At 38.6% G+C, this 24,865-nt stretch overlaps 4 protein-coding genes across 4 annotated transcripts in view; 1 reads left to right on the forward strand and 3 right to left on the reverse strand.

Annotated features, from left to right (window-relative positions):
* LOC137638746 (uncharacterized) overlaps nucleotides 1–24,865 on the forward strand; it is a 494,402-nt gene that overhangs the window by 319,346 nt on the left and 150,191 nt on the right. The gene's annotated exons all lie outside the window — the stretch shown is intronic.
* Nucleotides 4,777–6,633, reverse strand: LOC137634938 (glycine, alanine and asparagine-rich protein-like). Its single transcript, XM_068367505.1, has 3 exons — nucleotides 6,594–6,633; nucleotides 5,941–5,990; nucleotides 4,777–5,496 (listed from the first exon to the last, which is right to left on the reverse strand). Exons 1-3 carry the CDS (start codon nucleotides 6,631–6,633, stop codon nucleotides 4,777–4,779), a joined length of 810 nt encoding a protein of 269 aa, XP_068223606.1.
* On the reverse strand, nucleotides 10,496–12,208 carry LOC137634949 (glycine, alanine and asparagine-rich protein-like). Its single transcript, XM_068367516.1, has 3 exons — nucleotides 12,169–12,208; nucleotides 11,516–11,565; nucleotides 10,496–11,215 (listed from the first exon to the last, which is right to left on the reverse strand). The coding sequence occupies exons 1-3, from the start codon at nucleotides 12,206–12,208 to the stop codon at nucleotides 10,496–10,498; spliced, it is 810 nt and encodes a 269-aa protein (XP_068223617.1).
* Nucleotides 17,284–19,048, reverse strand: LOC137634957 (glycine, alanine and asparagine-rich protein-like). Its single transcript, XM_068367526.1, has 3 exons — nucleotides 18,967–19,048; nucleotides 18,462–18,511; nucleotides 17,284–18,015 (listed from the first exon to the last, which is right to left on the reverse strand). The coding sequence occupies exons 1-3, from the start codon at nucleotides 19,046–19,048 to the stop codon at nucleotides 17,284–17,286; spliced, it is 864 nt and encodes a 287-aa protein (XP_068223627.1).

Genomic DNA, 24,865 nt, shown 5'->3' on the forward strand with positions numbered 1-24,865 from the left:
CTTAGCCTCCTATGGACTTTAATTAAAGCATAACAAGGCTTCCAGGGATGGTAAATGGTTCCGCTTCAGTCGGTAACCCCGTCTGTTGCCACACCTGCTCCCATAGACCCTAATGGGCTTTGTTGCAAGACATGCAGTCCAAGCTTGTGTCCTTGTTAGAGGATTTTTTACGGAGAAGAACCTTCTAGCCAACAACCTTCCTACCGGTTGGTTGTACGCCCTGTTGACGCTGAGGTATCCTACTCACGTCCGCCAGTTGAGATGGTTCCTCCACCGGTGCGACCCAGTGTGGGTTGCCAGTCGCACGTTGACGGAGGTGGTTGTGGACGTTCAGTGTGTCACTAGGAAGACGTTCAACAACCAGCAGAGGTGACTTGTTGTGACGCAGTGCGGCAACCTCAGCAACCCTGTAGGGGGTTGACTGCACAACCCAGACAGTCTAGACAGTTTCGGGTTGACGCTGTACTTCCTCGCGTCCCCATGGTTGACAGTTCACAGACTGTGCAGCAGTACCATGATCTTGTGTCCGGCTCCGTCACGCATCCACCAGTGCGACCGGATTCAGCGAGTCAGACGTTGCCGTTTCCTCATCAGTTTCGGATGAGGAACCCTCTGATGAGGACATTGCTGAACAAGACGATCAACCCCCAGCCCTGCTATCCATCCAGGAGATGCTGAAGAAGGAACACTGCCCTGTCAGGCTGTGGATGAGTCTGGTTAGGACACTGTCATCCGTGGTTCAATTTGTGTCACTTGGAAGACTACACCTCCGTCCTCTTCTGTATCATCTAGCTTTTCACTGGAAAAGGACAAGACGCTAGAAGCGGTCTCGATCCCGGTTTCCGGAAAGATAAAGTCTGGTCTGACTTGGTGAAAGGACTTTATCAACCTTTGAAAGGGTCTTCCCCTGACTGTTCAGACTCCCAACCACGTTCTCTTCTCGGACGCATCGGACGTAGGCTGGGGTGCCACATTAGGCGGTAGGGAATGCTCGGGATTATGGAACTCGAGTCAAAGGACAATGCATTTCAACTGCAAGAAGCTTCTGGCAGTACGTCTGACCTGGAAAAGCTTCAGGTCTCTCCTTCAAGGCAAAGTGGTGGAGGTGAACACGGTCAACACCCTGCTTTGACATACATCTCCAAGCAAGGAGGGACCTACTCTCTGACATTGTACGAGTTCGCAAGAGACCTCCTCTCCTGTTCAACAGGTCTAGACTTTTCACTAGTAACGAGGTTCATCCAAGGCAACTTGAATGTCATAGCAGTTTGTCTCAGTAGGAAGGGACAAATAATTCCAACATATTGGACCCTCCACAAGGATGTATGCAAGAGACTTTGGGCCACCTGGGGCCAGCCAACCATAGATCTCTTCGCAACCTCGATGACCAAGAGGCTCCCAATACTTTGCTCACCTATCCCGGACCCAGCAGTAGTTCATATAGATGCCTTTCTACTAGATTGGTCACATCTAGATCTATATGCATTCCCTCCGTTCTAGATTGTCAACAAGGTACTGCAGAAGTTCGCCTCTCACGAAGGGACAAAGTTGACGCTAGTTGCTTCCCTCTGGCCCGCGAGAGAATAACTCACCGAGGTACTTCGATGGCTAGTAGACGTTCCCAGAACACTTCCCCTAAGGGTGGACCTGCTACGTCTGCCACGCGTAAAGAAGGTACTCCAAGGCCTCCACGCTCTTCGTCTGACTGCCTTCAGAATATCGAAAGACTCTCGAGAACTAGAGGTTTTTCGAAGGAGGCAACAAGAGCGATTGCTAGAGCAAGGAGAACATCCACCCTTAGAGTCTACCAATCGAAGTGGGAAATCTTCCGAAACTGGTGCAAGTCAGTATCCGTATCCTCGACCAGTACCTCTGTAACTCAAATAGCTGACTTCCTCTTATACCTGAGGAAAGAACGATCTCTTTCAGCTCCCACTATCAAGGGTTACAGAAGCATGTTGGCATCAGTCTTCCGTCACAGAGGCTTAGATCTTTCCAACAATAAAGATCTACAGGACCTCCTTAAGTCTTTTGAGACCACGAAGGAGCGTCGTTTGGTTACACCTGGTTGGAATTTAGACGTGGTTCTAAGATTCCTTATGTCAGACAGGTTCGAACCACTTCAATCAGCCTCCCTGAAAGATCTCACCTTTAAGACTCTTTTCCTGATATGCTTAACCTCAGCTAAAAGAGTCAGTGAGATTCATGCCTTCAGCAAGAACATCGGATTCTCATCCGAAACGGCTACATGTTCTACAACTTGGTTTTCTAGCCAAACACGAGCTGCCTTCTCGGCCTTGACCAATATCGTTCGATATTCCAGACTTATCGTATGGTTGGAAATGAACTAGAAAGAGTATTATGTCCTGTAAGAGCTCTTAAGTTCTATTTTAAAAAACCTTTACGAGGCCCGTCTGAAGCTTTATGGTGTTCAGTTAAGAATCCATCTTTGCCTATGCAGAGAATTCTTTATCCTATTTTATCAGACTGTTAATACGAGAAGCTCATTCCCTTCTGAATGAGGAAGACCAAGCTTGGCTGAAGGTAAAGACACACGAAGTAAGAGCGGTCACAACTTCCGTGGCCTTTAAACAAAATAGATCTCTGCAAAGTATATTCGACGCAACCTATTGGAAAAGCAAATCAGTGTTCGCGTCTTTTATCTTAAGAATGTCCAGTCTCTTTACGAGAACTGCTACACTCTGGGACCATTCGTAGCAACGAGTGCAGTAGTGGTGGGGGCTCCACCACTACAATTCCCTAATTCCAGAACCTTTTTAATCTTTCTCTTGAAATATTTTTGGGTTGTCCGGAAGGCTAAGAAGCCTTTCGCATCCTACTTGATTTGGCGGGTGGTCAAAATCATTTCTTGAGAAGCGCCTAGATTAGAGGTTTTGATGAGGCCCTGTAGTATGGGTTGCAACCCTTCATACTTCAGCTCCTAGGAGTCGCTCAGCATCCTATGAGGATCGCGAGGCTCAGTAAGGAAGACGTACTTAAAAAGGCAGAGTAATTATTCAAGTCGTCTTCCTTACCAGGTACTTATTTATTTTATGCTTGTTATTTTGAATAACTGCTAAAATGAAATACGGAATACTTAGCTCATAATGTCAACATGTAATGCTGGTCTCTACCCACCCCCCATGGGTGTGAATCAGCTATATGATCATCGGGTAAGTTTGATATTGAAAAATGTTATTTTCCTTAGCAAAATAAATTTTTGAATATACTTACCCGATGATCATAAATTAAAGGACCCACCCTTCCTCCCCAATAGAGACCCAGGGGACAGAGGAGAAAATTGGTTCTTTGTTGACATCGAGTATTTGAGTACCTACTTGACAGATGGCGCTGTTGATGTACACCCCCACCTGTATAGCGATCGCTGGCGTATTCCGCCCGTAGGTTTTTTTCTGTCGGGCAGCAGGGATGCAGCTATATGATCATCGGGTAAGTATATTCAAAAATTTATTTTACTAAGGAAAATAACATTTTTCCTCTTGTATTCCTATCCCCTTTATTCTGAGTCTATGTTCATGTGATGACAAAGCTGCTATATGTAAAATTCATGTCCATGTTCCTCAGCTCTCATAATTTCTTTTCTAATAGCAAGATGTGAAGAGAATGGGAGAACTAACATGTTGATTCAAGCGCGAATACGCTGTTTCCCCCGCTCTATTAAGTGACTTTTTAATAAAAATCCTTTGGTAACTTCATTTCATAAATGTCTGAAAGGGGTGTTTATTTTCTGTATCAAGGAATTCTTTGTCACTGTATCAAAGAACCTTTGGTCCCATATCTTGTATGCCCTACCTAATGCATTGCTAATTACTTTTTACTTAACTGGGCTTGAATGAATTGACATATTACAGATATAAGTTTTTGTCAGGATTTTTATGACAGATGTTGACTGAAACATTTAAGAAAGGAAGTTTGTCTTTCTCCTCGATGTCTGGTGTAAATTTAATAGAAGGGATAAAATTATAAATAGTTAGAAATTGATCAAGGAATATCCTTCATTTTGATATAATATGAAAATGTAATCTACATATCTAAATCAGAAACAAGGATGTAAAGGAATGCTTAACATTTGTATTTTTATACCAAAGATTTCTAGACATTTTATTGTCTTTTTCAAATTAATACTTATTTTGTTAGCCATCTTTCTGGCAAATATTTTTGGCCGTGTAAGTTTCATATAGTTTAAACTCTATTGTGCTATTGTAATTTTATGGTTTTGTCACATTGCTATTATAATTATTAGTTTTTAGATTGGAAAACGATTATACTTTATATGATGGTTATAATCTTATAATATACGTTAATAGTAAGTAGTTTCTCTGGCCATCAAAACTGGCATACATCTAGATCCTTTACAACATGTAAGGCTCACCAAATTTTTCCTTTCTGATTAGGTACAGACACCTCAAGATAGAATTCCTTTAATTTTTCTCTTTGGATTAAGGTCATATATACACAAGGTCAGTTCTTAAAATTGTATTTGCATTGATAACTGCTTCATTAACAAATTGGTTTGGTTGATGAGGGTTAAAAAAGGTTTGAAGAGTCTTTGCAAAGGAGTAGGTTTAAATAAAAAGGTTTTACTAGTGGGCAATCCAAAGACTAGGAGTTGAAAAAGGTTCAGCATAGATCATAATTAAGATGGATGCTATTGTAGAAAGGCAATCGATTATGAATGTCCATATAAAAGCATTTCCTTTGTTTATATCATATTAGATTCGGTCTTGTAAAGTTTGTGTGTAGAACTTGTAACCTTTAGTGTCCATAACCACCTCCAGAGTGACCTCCATATCCGCCAGCACTTCCTTTAGCCTTGGCTATCGCTGCGGATGCAGCGGCTGATGCTTGAGCTGCTGCTGCCTGGGCTGACTGGAGTTCCGCCAGAACCAATGACTGCTTCTGGGAAAGCGCATTTGCTGCCTGTTGAGCCTGCCAGGCCATGGCCTGCTGGGAAGACTGAAGCGACTGGATTGCCTGAAGAGCCTGCACTGCAACATGAGCAACTGCTTGAGCTTCAGCCTGAGCAGATGCAAGGGCACTTGCAAGTGCTTGAGCCAGGCTAAATGTAGCTTCAGCAGCCTGTGCTGCTGTGGCAACTTGAGCTGATAAAGATGATTCGGAAAATGCAGCGGCCTGTGCTCCTTGTGCAGCATTGGTCAACTGAGCAGCCTGAGCTTGTTGTTTAGCTACAGCAGCAGTTGCTGCTTGTGCAGCTGCAGATGCCGCAGCCGCAGCTTGTTTTGCAGCGGACGAGGCAGCAGCCGAGGCAGCTCCCTTAAGTCCTGCAGCAGCTGCAGTGGCTTGTGCAGCAGCTTGGTTTGCAACATCGGCTCCGCTTGGTCCGTGGTGACCTCCACCATATCCTGCCCCAACTATGACGTAGCTTCCGCCGCCACCATAGCCACCACCTCCACCGCCGCCGTGTCCACCACCATAGCCCCCACCACTGCTTCCACCTTGAGATCCTCTTTTGTCCTGAATTGAACAGATTTTACTTTAGTTTGATGTCCGCCTCCTCAAATTTTTTTTAGAAATTTCATCCAAAGATCTGTACTCAAGTAGTGCATATATATATATATATATATATATATATATATAAATATATATATATATAAATATATATATATATATATATATATATATATATTCATATATATATATATATATATATGTGTGTGTGTATATATATATATATATATATATACATGTGTATATATATATATATATATATATATATATATATATATATATATATATACATGTGTGTATATATATATATATATATATATATATATATATATATATATATAAATACATACACAAATATAATGTATTTTACTAATAATAACAATAATAATATTTGTAAAGATAATAATAACGTCAATGATGATAATAAAAAACACGAAAGTTTTAACTCACCCTCGCCGCTTCGTCAACACCCCCTTTCGTCTCCTCGGCCAAAACAAGGCCTAAAAGAAGAGAAAATATTTATTGTCATTCATGAAAGATTATAAAAAAGTTCTTCAACTGCATTCATATTGGATTTAGTTTCATCTACTTACATTATATATATCCTCATTCTAATTGCCATTTTATTTCAAGCGTTGGTAACCCTCAAAATATCAATTTATAGTTATGAAGGATGTATTTAGGCGTTCAGTATCAGCGGGATATCTGACAAAAATAATCCACAGATTACTCTCGTAGGTGGTCTTGTATCATTGAGGGTTCAGCTCAGTTCTTGGCCTACCTTGTAAACCACTGCTGCTCTCACAAACCTCCTCAAGGATATTGATGAATATCTCTTGCACAAAGCTAATTTATTCAGACCTAGATGTAGCTACAATAAAGTCATTTCTTCAGCATTATTCATTATTAACTCGTTTAGTGAGCGTTTTAGGTCTCCTATGGACCCATTGCCTTTGATACCCAATTCCTGAGAACTGGTGGTACATCCATCCTTGCCTAAATTCTACGGGACTATTAACTTATCAGGCCCCATTGTTGCCCATCTAAACTCCAACGCAGCACTCACTCTCCCAAGGTCTGTTGCAAGTTAAAGAATGCCTTACCTAAGAAGCAGATGAAGGCAGTTATCTTGAGAGGAGTCATGTCGGAATGAGGCTGCGGGTTCATCTGGCGTCGCCTTTTATATGATGCTTCTGGAAGCTGGTGTGTTGCAACGACCCACTTACCTCGCTTTCATCTCATTGGGATTTGGGGGAAACAAAACACACGTATCGCTTCCATTCAGAAAGTTTTGAAATCATTCATAATGTATTAGTATTTTTTGCTCTCTCTCTCTCTCTCTCTCTCTCTCTCTCTCTCTCTCTCTCTCTCTCTCTCTCTCTCTCTCTCTCTCTCTCTCTCTCTCTCTTTCAGTGTAAATTTTGCGTTCATAAAAAGATGGTATATATGATTAATTTTCCCTTCTTCAAAATTTGTATTAAACTCACTTTATTCATTGATCTTTATTTATTTTTATTTATTTTTCTCTTCATATCTATCCTATCCATGATTTGTTTCCGCTAACCATCTCCTTCATTTCCTGATTCACCCTTCAAAACCGATTTTCTCCCTTCCATGCTCGTGACGTCACACAGGTAGTTTTCCACAACCTGTCTTTGATGTCTGTATGAAACGGTTTAGGGTTCCAGTTTCCTTAAGCATCATATTCTAGGATGAATTATTCCTTAATTTTGAATATAAATTGTACAATCGAACTTATATCTATTTCATTTACATCTTTCTGCTTAATTAGAAATCTCTCAGGAATTTTTAAAGCACAGTCTCTTTCGATTTTTTATTTTAAAGATTTAAATGTTTAAAGTCTGCTCATGAATGGCAATTGGAAAGGACAGTGACATTGCCCTAGCAAGCAGGACACTGCCCTAGAAAGTGACCATATATCATATGATCAGTGCCCAAACACCCTCTCCACCCATGCTAGGCCCAATTAATGACTGCTGATGACTCAGTAGGTTGATCAATAGGCTCCCCCATACCCCCCCCCCTCCCATCCGTTGCTCACAAGGATTTTAACGTAATAGACACTAAAGGAACTAACGAGTTTGAGCGGTACTCAAACCCCAGTATTGTGATCACCAGGCTGAGACGTTTCCAATAAGGCCACAACAATCCTAAAACAATTATTGTATATGCAATACTGTTAGGTTGTTTTTGGAGGTGCAGTCACCTGGAGCCGAAAGAATACTCCTTGTATTCCTTACAGACACCCTTCAGTACCTCTGCTTATACCGAGAAATTTATCCCCCTTTATGGTTATCAGACATGAAACCTCAAGTTTGCTTAGATCTAGACGTCCAATGCATTTTTGCCTTCACGTCTTGATTTTTCGTCAGGTAAACATATTGCCCATTTGAAACTGCCAATTCAATCTTCAACTACGGTACAGATAGGAGTGAAACTCTCCCTCCTATTTGGATCTAGGGCCATTAGCCTATATGCCCCTTGCTAGGCGACTACCAACAGCATATTGGTATATTCTTCGAACTAAAGGGTCCCTCAAACCAGAGGAACCACAGTGGGAGGTTTTTCCATACATGGTCTACGCTGAGTAAAATTACCATTCACCAGGATGGCTGCCAACGAGTACTTAACGGTCAGAAACTGTGTCTTATGGAACTTTGAAGCCTGCAGCTAAGCTTGAAAACACCATAGCCCTAAGAGTACTGCTCCTCTCCTCCCTCGCACTCTTTCATTATTGGCTTGACTTTACTCTCTATTGGAGTGTATTTTCCCGTTGTAGGTTTAGGGCCTAAACACTGAGGTTTTATTGGTTCTGACAACGCCAGTGTAGAACATCCTACCCTTAACGTTTAATAGATTTCAACCATAGCAATGTAGTTTTCTGATATATTGGCGCGAGAATGTTGAGGCTCCATTACCCCTAGGTTAGGATCTAGATATTTGTTACAGGGAGGTCTTGCTGTGATTATTTCCCACGCTCGTATTTCACTCAAGTTAGGTTCATGTCTGAATATCCTTTTAAAATTTACTTAATGTTAGATATGATTACGTAAAAATTATCCAACTTGTACTGCTAAAGCCAAGCTACAAATGTTGACACTTGCCGATGATCAACTGCATTGCAACATTACCCATTCCTCCGACTAGTCTTTAATAAAGAATCGCTTAAGGTAGAAGATATGGCATTTTCCATGAAGATTGATAATCCACTTAATGGAAATATGGTACAGTTTGAATCCATCGTTGCCTACATCATGGTTGATATTGGTTGCAACCATGCCATGATCCTGTGCATGTGAATGCAGATTTGTGGGCTTTAAAAGCAAGACCTAAAAATTATATTACTAATGATTCTTCCTAATAGAAGAATATACTTTATCAAATGTATGTAATGTAGTAATTACAGCCCTTTCACCTACCCTCCTAAATCCAATATCCAATTCTTTATAAGTAATTTAGGTCTTGTCAAAATCTAATATATGATGTAGATTTAGAGTATGGCTAACTGCAGAAATTTTTTTGGAGGCTAATAGAGCAAGGTCCTCTCTGTTCATGTAAGTGTGTTTGTAAGACTCTGCCAGTTTAACCAATGTAACTTTTATTACAGTCCCTACATGGAATTACATGAATAGCCTTTATCCTCTTGTATTCCTATCTCCTTTATTCTGAGTCTATGTTCATGTGATGACAAAGCTGCTATATGTAAAATTAATGTCCATGTTCCTCATTATAGCTCTCATAATTTCTTTTCTAATAGCAAGATGTGAAGAGAATGGGAGAACTAACATGTTGATTCAATCTCTGTTATTGGCTAAGCGCGAATAAGCTGTTTCCCCCGCTCTATTAAGTGACTTTTTAATAAAAATTCTATAATAACTTCATCTCATAAAAGTTTGAAAGGGGTGTTTATTTTCTGTATCAAGGAATTCTTTGTCATATCAAAGAACCCTTGGTCCCATATCTTGTATGCCCTACCTAATGAATTGCTAATTACTTTTTACTTAATTGGGTTTGAATGAATAGACATATTACAGATATAAGTTTTTGTCAGGATTTTTATGACAGATGTTGACTGAAACATCTGAGAAAGGGAGTTCGTCTTTCCCATAGATGTCTGGTGTAAATTTGATAGAAGGAATAAAATTATAAATGTTTAGAAATTGATCAAAGGAATATCCTTCATTTTGATATAATGTGAAAATGTAATCTACATATCTAAATCAGAAACAAGGATGTAAGCGAATGCTTAACATTTGTATTTTTTATACCAAAGATTTCTAGACATTTTATTGTCTTTTATAAATTAATACTTATTTTGTTAGCCATCTTTCTGGCAAATATTTTTGGCCGTGTAAGTTCCATCGGAAAGGATACTCCAAGGCGTTTAAAAAAGTTAATTGATATATAGTTTAAACTCTATTGTGCTATTGTAATTTTATGGTTTTGTCACATTGCTATTATAATTATTAGTTTTTAAATTGGAAAACGATTATACTTTATATGATGGTTATTATCTTGTAATATACGTTAATAGTTAGTAGTTTCCCTGGCCATCAAAACTGGCATACATCTAGATCCTTTACAACATATAAGGCTCACCAAATTTTTCCTTTGATTAGGTACAGACACCTCAAGATAGAATTCTTTTAATTTTTCTTTTTGGATTAAGGTCATATATACACAAGGTCAGTTCATAAAATTGTATTTGCATCGATAACTGCTTTATTAACAAATGAGTTTGGTTGATGAAGGTTGTAAAAGTTTTGAAGAATCTTTGGAAATGAGTAGGTTTAAATAAAAAGGTTTTACTAATGGGCAATCCAAAGACTGGGAGTTTTTGAAAAAGGGTTCAGCATAGATCATAATTAAGATGGATGCTATCGTAGAAAGGCAATCGATTATAAATGTCCTTATAAAAGCAATTTTTTTGTTTATATCATATTAGATTCGATCTTGTAAAGTTTGTGCGTAGAACTTGTAACCTTTAGTGTCCATAACCACCTCCAGAGTGACCTCCATAGCCACCACCACTTCCTTTAGCCTTGGCTATTGCTGTGGACGCAGCGGCTGATGCTTGAGCTGCTGCTGCCTGGGCTGACTGGAGTTCCGCCAGAACCAATGACTGCTTCTGGGAAAGCGCATTTGCTGCCTGTTGAGCCTGCCAGGCCATGGCCTGCTGGGAAGACTGAAGAGACTGGATTGCTTGAAGAGCCTGCACTGCAACTTGAGCAACTGCTTGAGCTTCAGCCTGAGCAGATGCAAGGGCACTTGCAAGAGCTTGAGCCAGGCTAAATGTAGCTTCAGCAGCCTGTGCTGCTGTGGCGACTTGAGCTGATAAAGAGGATTCGGAAAAGGCAGCAGCCTGTGCTCCTTGTACTGCGTTAGTTAACTGAGCAGCCTGAGCTTGTTGTTTAGCTACAGCAGCAGTTGCTGCTTGTGCAGCTGCAGATGCCGCAGCCGCAGCTTGTTTTGCAGCGGACGAGGCAGCAGCCGAGGCAGCTCCCTTAAGTCCTGCAGCAGCTGCAGTGGCTTGTGCAGCAGCTTGGTTTGCAACATCGGCTCCGCTTGGTCCGTGGTGACCTCCACCATATCCTGCCCCAACTATGACGTAGCTTCCGCCGCCACCATAGCCACCACCTCCACCGCCGCCGTGTCCACCACCATAGCCCCCACCACTGCCTCCTCCGTGGGATCCTCTTTTGTCCTTAATTGAACAGATTTTACTTTAGTTTGATGACCTCTTCCTCAAATTTTTTTTTTTTTAGAAATTTCATCAAAAGGTTTGTACTCAAGTAGTGTATATATATATATATATATATATATATATATATATATATATATATGTATATATATATATATATATATACATATATATATATATATATATATATATATATATATATATATATAATGTATTTTACTAATAACAACAATAATAATATTTGTAATGATAATAATAATAACGTCAATAATGATAAGAAAAAACACGAATGTTTTAACTCACCCTCGCCGCTTCGTTAACACCCCCTGTGGTCTCCTCGGCCAAGACAAGGCCTGAAGGAAGAGGAAATATTTATAGTCATATATGAAAGATTATGAAAAAGTTCTTTACATGCATTCATATTGGATGTAGTCTCATCTACATACATTATATATATCCTCACTCTAATTGTCATTTTATTTCAAGCGTTGGTAACCCTCAAAATATCAATATATAGTTATGGAGGCTGTATTTAGGCGGTTAGCCACTGCAGGATATCCGACAAAAATAATATACAGATTACTCTCGTAGATGGTCTTGTATCATTGGGGGTTCAGCTCAGTTCTTGGCCTATCTTGTAAACCGCTGCTGCTCTCACGAACCCCCTTAAGGATATTGATGAATATCTCTTGCACAAAGCTAATTTATTCAGACCTAGATGTAACCACAATAAAGTAATTTCTTCAGCATTATTCATTATTTATTCTTTTACTGAGCGTTTTAGGTCTCCTATGGACCCATTTCCGTTGATACCCAACTCCTGATGACTGCTGGTACATCCATCCTTGCCTAAATTCCTCGTGACTATTGACTTATCAGGCCCCATTCTTATCCATTTGCACTGCAACCCAGCATTCACTTTTTTTAGGAATTTTACAAGTTGAAGAAAGCCTTACCTAAGAAGCAGATGAAGGCAGTTATCTTGAGAGGAGTCATGTCGGAGTGATGCTGTTGGTTCATCTGGCGTCGCCTTTTATATGATGCTTCTGGAAGCTGGTGTGTTGCAACGACCCACTTGCCTCGCTTTCATCTCATTAAGATTTGGGGGAAACAAAACACACGGGCGGATCGCTTCCATTTAGAAAGTTGTGAAATCATTCATGATATCTTCGTAATCTCTCTCTCTCTCTCTCTCTCTCTCTCTCTCTCTCTCTCTCTCTCTCTCTCTGTAAATTTTTGGTAAATAAAAAGATGGTATTTATAATTTATATTTCCTTCTTCAAAGTGTGATTTAAGCCAACTTTCTTTCCATTGACTTTTATTTATTTTTCTCTTCTTACTTATTCTTTCCATGATTTATTTTCCCTAACCATCTTTTTCCATTTCCCAATTCACCCTTAAAAAGTGATTTTCTCCCTTCCATGTTCATGACGTCACACTGGTAGTTTTCCACAGCGCTGCTTTTGATGTCTATGAAACATTTTAAGGTTCATGTTTCCTTAAGATTGATATTCCAGGATTATTATTCACTAATCTTGAATATTATTTGTACAATAGAACTTATATTTATTTCATTTTCATATCCCTGCTCAATTCCAAGTGTCTGTTAGAATTTGTAAAAGTCTTTTTCAATTTTTATTTCTAAAGGTTTAAAACTTTAAAGGCTGCTCATGAATGGCCGAGACAAAGGACAGTGGCATTGTCCTAGCAAGCAGGACAATGTCGAAGAGACTGACCATATAACATATGGTCAGTGCCCAAGCCCCCTCTCCACCCAGTCTAGGACCAGGGAGGCTTAGATAATGACTGCTGATGACTCTGCCCGTAGACATACAGGCTCCCCCAATGCCCCCCCCCCCTCTTTAGCTCTCAAGAATGGTAAAGTTGCGGACACTAAAGGCTCTAACGAGTTTGAGCGGAACTCGAATCCCAGTCTGGCGACCACGAGGCAGAGACGTTACCAATAAGTCCACGACAACCCTAGACAATTATTGTATATGCAAGACGGTTAGGTTGTATTAGGAGGTGTAACCACCTGGGTCCGAATGATTACTCCTTGTATTCCTTACAGACATCCTTCAATATCTCTGCTTAGGCTATACAGAGCGATTTATCCAATTTTTTTCTGTTATTAGACATGGAATCTCAAGGTTGAATAGACCTAGACGTTCAACGTATCTTTGCTTTCACCTGTTTTGATTTCTCGTCAGGTAAACGCGTTGCCGATTTGAAACTGCCAATTCAAGCTTCAACCAGACACTCTTAAATTGCAGATCTCCGCCATGGCTGCTTATTTCTCAAAACCAGCTTGCCTTTCTTAGAATCAATTTAGACCGTAGGCATATTTGAAGTCTGTGTGACAACAAGGTATGTATTAAGGTTAGGGTTAATTCGGTCGTTCTTTTGCTCTACCTTGACCTTGAAACCTAGAACTTGAGAAATTAAATACTTCCATGTCTCAACATAACAGTTAATCCCTGAAAGTTTCACTACTCTACTGGTAAAATTACAGACACTAATTTGTTCACAAACAAACAGATAAACAGAGGCAAAAACCTAACCTCCTCCTCAACTTCGTTGGCGAAAGTAACTACGGTACAGAGGAGAGTGATACTCTCCTCCCTTTTCGGATCGAGATCAATTATTCCATATGCCCTGTACTACTATGGGTTTCACAGACAGTGCAAGTGTGACTTTTTACAATTATTCTGTAACGAACAGTCGTATCAATACGAGATGTTGCTATAGGGTATTACACCCAGTGAGGAAATTTATAGGGGTATAATGAATCGTTAATTGTTAATTATAAAGACACTTGCCCCTATGCCAAAGGGCAAAATCTCAATCATCCAGTCACAAAACCGAACAATATACAGAACCTCTACCTCCACCCCCTCCCTCCCTCTCCTTTCATCCCTCACCTGCTCTCCCCCTGCTTCAAGCTATCTCTCTCCACCTCCACGCCATCCATCCCTCTCTGTTCTTTCCCTTCCCTTCATGCTCTCTTTCTGAGAAGGTAGCTTAAGTTGCAACTTATTTTGTATGATTTTTTTTTATATCAAGCACTCTATCTATCTATCTATCTTATCTAATTATAATATTTATTGTTGTAGATATGGAACAATTCAATCGGTTGTTACCTATCAGATGACTGACTGCTTTATTCACTGGTTTGCTCATCTCTCTCTCTCTCTCTCTCTCTCTCTCTCTCTCTCTCTCTCTCTCTCTGATATTGGTTATGTAAATAATTATTAGATTGATAGAAAAAAAAATCGTAAAAAAATATGTTTTAATCAAAGCAACATTCAGAGAGAGAGAGAAAGAGAGAAGGAAAGACGCAGGGCAGGTGAGGGAAGAAAGGAGAGGGGAGGAAGAAAATGGGGGTTGGAGGTGAAGGGGGTTGTAGGCAGGTGGAGCTCTTCCAACCTGGTGTTCGTTTTCTTGCTTGGCTAATGAGTTTTGCCTCTTGGTATAGGTACAAAAGTCTTTATTATTTACAATAAATGATTCATGATACTTCTATAAATTTCCTTACTGGGTGTAATACACTATAGTAAAATCTCGTACTGATACGAGTGTTCGTTACAGAATAATTGCAAAAAATCGCAATTGCACTGTCTGTGAAACCCATAGTAGATGTCTACCAATGACATCTTCCTATATTCTTCGAACGGAAGAGTTCTTAAACCAATGGAACCACAGTGGGATGTTTTTCAAACATGATCTACTTAGAAAATTAGAATTACGAGTTACCAGGATGGCTGCCAGGGAGGACTTAACGATAAGAAACTGTCTTCTTGAACTTTGAGGCCTCAGCTAAGCTTGAGAACACTGTAAACTAAACAGTACTGCTCCTCTTCTCCCTTATGCTCTTGCGTTATTGTCTTGACTTTACTCGCCTTTAGGGTGTATTATCCTGTGCTAGGTTTAGGGCCTAAACACTGAGGTTGTATTGGTACTGTCAACAGCAATAAAGAACATCCCACCCTTAACGCTTTATAGGTTACAACTATATTACTGTAGTTTCGTGATGTATTGGTGCAGGAATGATGACGCTCTAGTCCCCCAGGTTAGGAACTAGATATGTTACAGGGAGGTCTTCCCGTAATTATTTGCCACACCCATATTTCACTCAAGTTTGGTTATTGTCTTTGAATTTCCTTTAACAATTTCCTTAATATTGAATATAATTAGGTGAAAATGATCCAACTTGTATTACTAGTCTATAATAAAAGATCGCTCAATGTATGAAAAGATATGGCATTACTACCTAATAAGAATTGGCCACCAGAACATTTTATAACCATTATCAATAAAGATTGATTATCAGCTATATGGAAATGTGGCACAGTTCGAATCCATCATTGCTTATGTCACAGTTGATATCGGTTGCAAGCATGCCATGATTCTGTGCATGAGAAAGCAGAGGATCCACAAAAGTATATGCAGATTTGTGGGTTTAAAAGCAAGACCTAACAATCATATTACTAATGATTATTCCTGATAGAAAGTTTTTTCTATAAAATGTGTGTAATGCAGAAATTACAGCCCCTTAACCTACTCTCCTAAGGCCAATATCCAATTCTTTACAAATAATTTAGGTCTCATCAAAATCCAATCTATGATCAAGTTCTAGAGAATGGGTAACTGCAGTATAATTTTGGAGGCCAATATAGCAAAATCCTCTCTGTTCTTGCAATCATATTTCTAAAAATCTGCCAGTTTAACCAATGTAACTTTTATTGTAGTCCTTATATGGAATTACATAATTAGCCTTTTTCCTCTTGTATTCCTATCCCCTTTATTCTTAGTCTATTTTCGCATGAAATGAAAGCTGTGCCTAAAATTAGTGTCAATGTTCCTCATGATAGCTCTCATAATTTCTTTTCTAACAGCAAGATGTAGAGAGAATGTGAGAACTAACATGTTGATTCAATCTCTATTATTGGCTAAGGGGGAATAAAGTGTTTCCGGCTCTACTAAGTTATTTAATGGAAGTCCTTTAATAACCTCATTTCATAAAAGTCTGAAAGGGGTGTTTATTTTCTGTATCAAGAAATTCTTTATCATTGTATCAAAGAACCCTTGGTCCCATATCTTTTATGGCCAGGCTAATGATTTTATGATTATTGTTTACTTGGCTTGAATCTATAGACAAATTGCAGATATAAGAAAGGAAGTTTCCATTTCTCCTTGAAGTCTGGTGTGACTTTGATATAAGGAATAAAATTATCATAAATAATTAGAAATTGATCAAAGCATTTTCCTTCATTTTGATGTATTAGGAAAATGTAATCGACATATCTAACTCAGAAACAAGAGAGTAAAGGAATGGTAATCATTTGGATTTTTTATACCAAAGATTTTTAGGCATTTTATGGTGTTTTTCAAATTATTGGTTATCTTGTCAGCCATCTTTCTGGCAAACATTTTGGGGCTGAATGAATTTCACCAGAAAGGATATTCCAAGACGTTTGAAAATATTGATTGATATGGAGTTTAAACTGTTTACTTATGTAAACTTATAGTTTTTTCACATACTATATACAATTATTAGTTTTTAAATTGGAAAACGATTATTTTTTATATGATGGTTATTATCTTATATACGTTAATAGTTAGTAGTTTCTGTGGCTATCAAAACTGGCATATATTTAGATAATTTTCTATGTGAGGCTCACCAATTTTTTTTCGTTTCTTATTGGGTTCAGATACCTCAAGATGGGATTTTTCTAATGTTTCTCTTTTTGATTAAGGTTATATATACACAAGATCAGTTCTCAAAATTATATTTGTGTCGTTAACTGCTTCATTAACAAATGGGTTTGGTTGATGAAGGTTCTAAAAGTTTTGAAGAATCTTTGCAAAGGAGTAGGTTTTAAAGAAAAGGGTTTTATTAATGGGCAGTTCAAAGACTGGGAGTTTCTGAAAAAAGATTCAGCAAAGGATCACAGCTAAGATTGATGATATCGTAGGAAGGCAATCGATTATAAATATCCAGCTAAAGGCAATGTCTATGTTTATATCATGATAGATTCGGTCTTGTAAAGTTTGTGTAGAACTTGTAACTTTTAGTGTCCATAACCACCTCCAGAGTGACCTCCATAGCCACCACCACTTCCTTTAGCTTTGGCTATTGCTGCAGACGCAGCGGCTGAAGCTTGAGCTGCTGCGGCCTGGGCAGACTGGAGTTCCGCCAGAACCAGTGACTGCCTCTGGGAAAGCGCATTCGCTGCCTGCTGAGCCTGCCAGGCCATGGCCTGTTGGGAAGACTGAAGAGACTGGATTGCCTGAAGAGCCTGCACTGCTACTTGAGCAACTGCTTGAGCTTCAGCCTGAGCAGATGCAAGGCCACTTTTAAGTGCTTGAGCCAAGCTAAATGTAGCTTCAGCAGCCTGTGCTGCGGCGGCAACTTGAGCTGCTAAAGATGATTCGGAAAAGGCAGCCGCCTGTGCTCCTTGTGCAGCATTAGTTAACTGAGCAGCCTGAGCTTGTTGTTTAGCTACAGCAGCAGTTGCTGCTTGTGCAGCTGCAGATGCCGCAGCCGCAGCTTGTTTTGCAGCTGATGAAGCAGCAGCCGAGGCAGCTCCCTTAAGTCCTGCAGCAGCTGCAGTGGCTTGTGCAGCAGCTTGGTTTGCAACATCGGCTCCGCTTGGTCCGTGGTGACCTCCACCATATCCTGCCCCAACTATGACGTAGCTTCCGCCGCCACCATAGCCACCACCTCCACCGCCGCCGTGTCCACCACCATAGCCCCCACCACTGCCTCCTCCGTAGCCTCCACCTTGGGATCCTCTTTTGTCCTGAATTGAACAGATTTTACTTTAGTTTGATATTCGCTTCCTCGAATGTTTTAGAAATGTCATCAAAAGATCTGTACTCATGTAGTATATATATATATATATATATATATATATATATATATATATATATATATGTATATATATATGTATACATATTATATATAAATAATATATATATATATATATATATATATATATATGTATATATATATATGTATATATATATGTATTACTAATAATAACAATAACAATAATTGTAATGATAATAGTAGTGTGTTTATATATATATATATATATATATATATATATATATGTGTGTGTGTGTGTGTGTGTGTGTGTGTATGTATATATGTATGTATTTTACTAATAACAACAATAATAATATTTGCAATAATAATAATAACAACGTCAATAATGATAATAAAAACACGAATGTTTTTACTCACCCTCGCTGCTTCGTCAACACCCCCTGTCGTCTCCTTGGCCAAGACAAGGCCTAAAGGAAGAGGAAATATTTTATTGTCGTACATGAAAGATTATACAAAAGTTCTTTAACTACATTCATATTGAATGTAGTCTCATCTACATACATACAGTATATATATCCTCTTTGTAATTGCCATTTTATTTCCAGTGTAGTTAACTCTAAGAAAATCAATCTCTTGTTTTGGAGGCAGTATTTAGGCAGTTAGCATCAGCGGGAAATCGGACAAGAATGATACACACTTTACTCTCGTTTGTGACTTGTTGTACCATTGGTGTTCAGCTCAGTTCTTGGCGTGCTTTGTAAACCGCTGCTGCTCACATCAAGCTCCTGAAGATATTGCCGAATATCTCTTGCACAAAGCTAATTTAGTCAGACCTAGTTGTAACTCTACACTAAAGTCATATCTGCATTATTCATTATATATAAATTCACTTAGCGTCTTAGGTCTCTTATGGACTCATTACCTGTGATACCCGACTCACGAGGACTGTTGATACATCTAGCCTTGCTTAAATTCCTTGTGACTATTGACTTATGAGGCCCCATTCTTATCCATTTCCACTGCAACCCAGCATTCACTTTTTTAGAAATTTTGGAAGTTGAAGAACGCCTTACCTAAGAAGCAGATGAAGGCAGTTATCTTGAGAGGAGTCATGTCGGAGTGATGCTGCTGGTTCATCTGGCGTCGCCTTTTATATGATGCTTCTGGAAGCTGGTGTGTTGCAACGACCCACTTGCGTCACTTTCATCTCATTGGGATTTGGGGGGAAACAAAACACATGGACGGATCGCTTCCATTCAGAAAGTTGTGCAACTTTATTGACATTCGTAATTTGTTCTCTCTCTCTCTCTCTCTCTCTCTCTCTCTCTCTCTCTCTCTCTCTCTCTCTCTCTCTCTCTCTCTTTCAGTGGAAATTTTGCGTTAATGAAAAGGGGGTATTTATGATTTATATTTTCCTTTTCAAAGTTTGATTTAAGCTCACTTCCTTTCAATTGATTTTTATTTCTTTTTTTATTCATATTTATCCTTCCCTTAATTTGTTTTCGCTAACAATCTCGTTCCCTATCCCTATAAACCCTTCAAAACTAATTTCTCCCTTCCATGTTCGTGACGTCACACAGGTAGTTTTCCACAGGCCTGCCTTTGATGTCTGTATGAAAAGGTTTAATGTTCATGTTTCCTTAAGTACCATATTTTATGATGAATTATTCAGTAATCTTGATTATAATTTGTACCATAGTACTTATATTTATTTCATTCTCTTCTCCCTGCTCAATTCCAAGTCTCTGTTAGAATTTGTAAAAGCAAAGTCTCTTTCAATTCTTATTTTCAAAGGTTTAAAAGTTTAAAGGCTGCTCATGAATGACCAAGGCAAGGGACAGGGACATTGCCCTAGCAAGCAGAACAATGGCATAGAGACTGACCATATATCATTTGATCAGTGCTCAAGCCCCCTCCCCACCCAATCTAGGACCAGGGACCGCCAGGAATGACCACTGATGACTCAGCAGGTATACTTGTAGACTTGCCCAAACCCCCAATCTTTACCTCACTACGATGGTAAGGTTGCAGACACTAAAGGAACTTAGGATTTTGAGCGGCACTTGAACCCCAGTCAGGTGATCGCCAGGCAGAGACGTAACCAATAAGGCCACAATAACCCTAAAACAATTACTGTATATGCAAGACTCTTAGGTTGTTTTTGGAGGTGCAGTCACCTGGAGCCGAAAGAATACTCCTTGTATTCCTTACAGACACCCTTCAATACCTATCCTTATACAGAGATTTATCCCTTTTTGTTTTTTATCAGACATGAAACCTCAAGTTTGTATAGACATAGACGTCCAACGCATCTTTGCCTTCACCTGTTTTGATTTCTCGTCAGGTAAAAATGTTGCCAATTTAAAACTGCCAATTCAATTTTCAACTACGGTACAGATAGTAGTGATACTCTTCTTCCCATTTGGATCTAAGGTCGTTAGCCCATATGCCTCATACTAGGAGGCTACCAACAGCATCTTCGTATATTCTTCGAACTAAAGAGTACCTCAAACCGGTAGAACCACAGTGGAAGGTTTTTCCAAACATGGTCTATGCTGAGAAAAAGAATTAACAGTCACCATGATGGCTGCCAACGAGGACTTAATGATTAGAAACTGTGTCCCTGATGTATCCTACTCATGTAAGATTTATATAAAATTTCAAGCAGACGGGAATGGGATTTTGCATGATCTTTTGTGCTTGAATTGGTCACAATTGTATCTTAGTGTTGATCCTGTAGTCCCTTTGAATGAGAATCTAGTCAACATAATTGATGGACGTATCCCTTCTCGTGCACTAAGGTACCGAGTGAAGGACAAACCATGATTCAGTGATTATTGTAGACGTGCTTATTTATAGAAGCAGGAGGTGTATCATCTTTGGAAGGGTAACAGATCAGATTTGAACTGGAATAACTATACTCAGTTTAGAGCTTTTGCTCAGGGAGTTTATACTTCAACTGAAAAAGATTACAATTTAACCATAAACCCTTTCTGGTACAACCCAGGAGCATAAGTGGTGGACTACCCTTAAATCTGCACTCTTTGGTGTAGATGCAACAGTCCCTCCTTTACTTAAACCAGATGGCTCTGTCACTCACTGTCCAAAGGAAAAGGCAACCCCTTTTGGCTGATGTGTTTGACAGCAAGCAGAGTAATGAGAAACTCGAACTTCCTGATTCCTGTTTTCCTGAGGCTATACTAACTGGTTTAGCTTTTTGATCTTATAAAATTAAAGCTCTCTTGATGGACCTTGATGCTTATGGAGGTGTAGACCCAAATGGTATTTTTACTTTGTTTTTTATAAAGTCTGCAGATTTCTTAGCTCCAAAGTTATCTGTTATTATGCCCAAGTTAGCAAGAAGAAGAGCTTTTTGCACTTGTTGGAGAATTGGTAATGTTACTCCACTATGTAAATGTGTTTGTGTTAGCTAAAGTCCAAGTGATTACTGCCCAATTTCCATAACTCCCATATTATCTAAAGTTTTTTATCATCTTTTGGCAAAACGTCTTAATAGGTTCCCTAGTTTGCAATTTGGTTTTTGTAAAGGCCTTGGACCATGTGATGCCCTTCTTACAATCTCCAGTGTTGTACAGGAAGCCCTTGATTGTGGTCTGGAACTTCATGTGATTGGCCTTGATTTTAGTTATGTCTTTGACTGTGTTAATCATGATGCCTTTGTTTTCAAACTGAAACAGTTGAGAGTGGGTGGGTCGTTTCTTAGCATAATTACTGAATTTTTAAGTAATAGATCGCAAAGAGTTGTTGTTGATGGGCACCATAGTGAGTATAGGAATGTGATATCTGGTGTTCCTCAGGGTAGTGTTCTTTGGCCATTACTTTTCATACTATATACAAATGACATGTGGATTGGTCTAGAAAACAAGCTTGTTGCATATGCAGATGATGCTACTCTCTTTGCATCAATTCCATCTCCTGAGTGTATATTTGGGGTTGCTGAATCCCTTAATAGAGATCTTGCTAAAATTAGTGCATGGTGCAAATTATGGGGTATGAAGTTAAATCCTAACAAAACTCAAAGTATGATTGTAAGTAGGTCATGAACAGGGCTCCTCAACATCCGGATCTCGGCATTGATACTGTTTCTTTAACTTTGTATGACTCTTTTAAAATTTTAGGTGTGATCCTGGATAGCAAATTTACTTTTGAGAAACTCATTAGTCTGTGACTTCTTCAATTGCTCAAAAGATTGGCTTATTGAGAAAGTCTCAAAATTTTTGATGATCTATCTATTTTGAAGAAGTGTTTTAAATCTTTCATTTTACCTTTTGTCGAGTATTGTTCTCCTGTCTGGTCTTCAGCTGGTGATTCTCCTCTTGATTTGTTGGACAGGTACTTACGGTCTATTAAATTTTTTATTCTTGATGTAGATATTAATCTCTGGCACCTTCGTCCAATTAGTTCATTATGCATGTTGCATAAGATTTTTTATAATTCTGACCATCCTTTACATTCAGATCTTCCCGGCCAATTCCATCCTTTTCGTAATACGAGGCAGGCAGTTAATTCTAATAGTCAGGCCTTCTCCATCATGAGGCTCAATACTACATAGTATTTTAGAAGTTTTATTATAGCTGTGACCAAGTTGTGGAATGATCTTCCTAACTGGGTAGTTGAATCAGTAGAACTTCAAAAGATCAAACTTGCAGTATATGTTTATATGTTGAACAGGCTTACATAAGTCCTTTTATAGTTTATAAATCAAATATCTGTTTTAATGTTTTTGATATTTTTTAAATATTTTATCTTGATTTTTCATTACTTCTTCTATCGTTTATTTATTTCCTTTTTTCCTTTCCTCACTGGGCTATTTTTCCCTGTTGGAGCCTTTGGGCTTATAGCACCTTGCTTTTCTAACTAGGGTTGTAGCTTAGCTAGTAATAATAATAATAATAATAATAATAATCTGGAACTTTGAGGTCAGCAGCTAAGCTTGAGAAAGCCATAACCCAAACGGTACTGCTCCTCTTCCCCCCACACACTTTGCGTTCTTGTCTTAACTTTACTCTCTGTTGGGGTGTATTGTCCCATGTTAGGTTTAGGGCCTAAATTCTGAGGTTTTATTGGGTCTGACAACGCCAGTATAGAACATCCCACCCGTCACGTTTAATAGATTACAACCATAGCAATGTAGTTTTATGATGTATTTGCGCTGGAGTGTTGAGGCTCTATTACCCCAGGTTAGGATCGAGATATCTATTACAGGGAGGTCTTCCTGGAATTATTTCCCACACCTGTATTTCACTCAAGTTTGGTTAATGACTGGATTTCTCTTTCCAGTTTACCTAAAGGTAAATGTAATTAAGTCAGAATTGTCCAGCATGGATTGCTAAAATAAGCTACAATTGTTTACACTTGCCTATGATCAACTGCATTGCAACCTTACTCATCTCTCTTACTAGTCTTTAATAAAAGATTGCTTAATATATGAAAAGATGTGGCATTATTACCTATTAAGAATTAGCCACATGAATATTTTATAACTGTTATCAATGAAGATTGATAATCTGATGTATGGAAATGTGGCACAGTTCGAAACCATTGTTGCCTACATCATTGGTGATATTAGGTGCAACCGTACCATGAATCTGTGTATGAGAAAGCAGAGGATCCACAAAGGAGTGTGCTGATTAGAGAGCTTGAAAGGCAAGACCTAAAAATAATTTGTCTCATAAAAATTCAATCTATAGCTGGATGCAGCACAATTTTGGAGGCCAGTAGAGCAAGGTCATCTCTGTTCCTGCAAGCGTATTTGTAAAAATCTTCCAGTTTAACCAATGTAACTTTTATTACAGTCCATACATGGAATTACATAAATAACATTTTCTTCTCGTATTCCTATCCCCTTTATTCTGAGTCTTTTTTTCTGCATGATGACAAAGCTGCTTTACCTAAAATTAATGACAATGTTCTTCATGATAGCTCTCATAATTTGTTTTCTAATAGCAAGATGCATAGAGAATATGATAACTAACCTGATCCAATCTCTATTAATGGTTAAGGGAGAATAAACTGTTTCCTCCGCTGTACTAAGTGACATTTTTAATGAAAATCCTTTGATAACTTCACTTCATAAAACTTTGAAAGCGGTGTTTATTTTCTGTACCAGGGAATTCTTTGTCATTATCAAAGAACCCTTGGTCCCATATCTTGTATGCCCTGCCTAATGAATTGCTAATTACTTTTTACTTGACTTGGTTTGGAATAAAAGAAAAGTTGCAGGTATTAGATTTTGTCAGGATTTTTGAGAGATGTTGACTGAAACATCTAAGAAAAGAAGTTCACCTTTCTCCTTGAAGTCTGGTGAAAATTTACATAAGGAATAAAATTGTAAATTATTAGAAATTCATCAGAGCATTTTTCTTCATTTTGATATATTATGAGAATGTACTCCACATGTCTAACTCAGAAACAAAGGTGTAAAGGAATGATTATCATTTGGATGTTTTTATACCAAACATTCATAGACATTTTAGTGTCTTTTTCAAATGATTACTTATCTAGTTAGCTAACATTTTCGGGCCATGTAAATTTCATCGGAAAGGACACTCCAAGGCATTTGAAAATATTAATTGATATATAGTTTTAAACTCTTTTTTGTTATTGTAAACTTGTGGTTTGGTCACGTACTATATATAATTATTAATTTTTAAATTGGAAAACGATTATACTCTATATGATGGTTATTCCCTTATAATATATGTTGTTAGTTAGTAGTTTCCCAGGCTATTAAAACTGGCATATATCCAGATCCTTTATTATGTGAGGTTCGCCGAATTTTTCTTTTCTGATAAGGTTCA

Source organism: Palaemon carinicauda, chromosome 3, assembly GCF_036898095.1.
Source record: "Palaemon carinicauda isolate YSFRI2023 chromosome 3, ASM3689809v2, whole genome shotgun sequence".
NCBI lineage: Eukaryota > Metazoa > Arthropoda > Malacostraca > Decapoda > Palaemonidae > Palaemon > Palaemon carinicauda.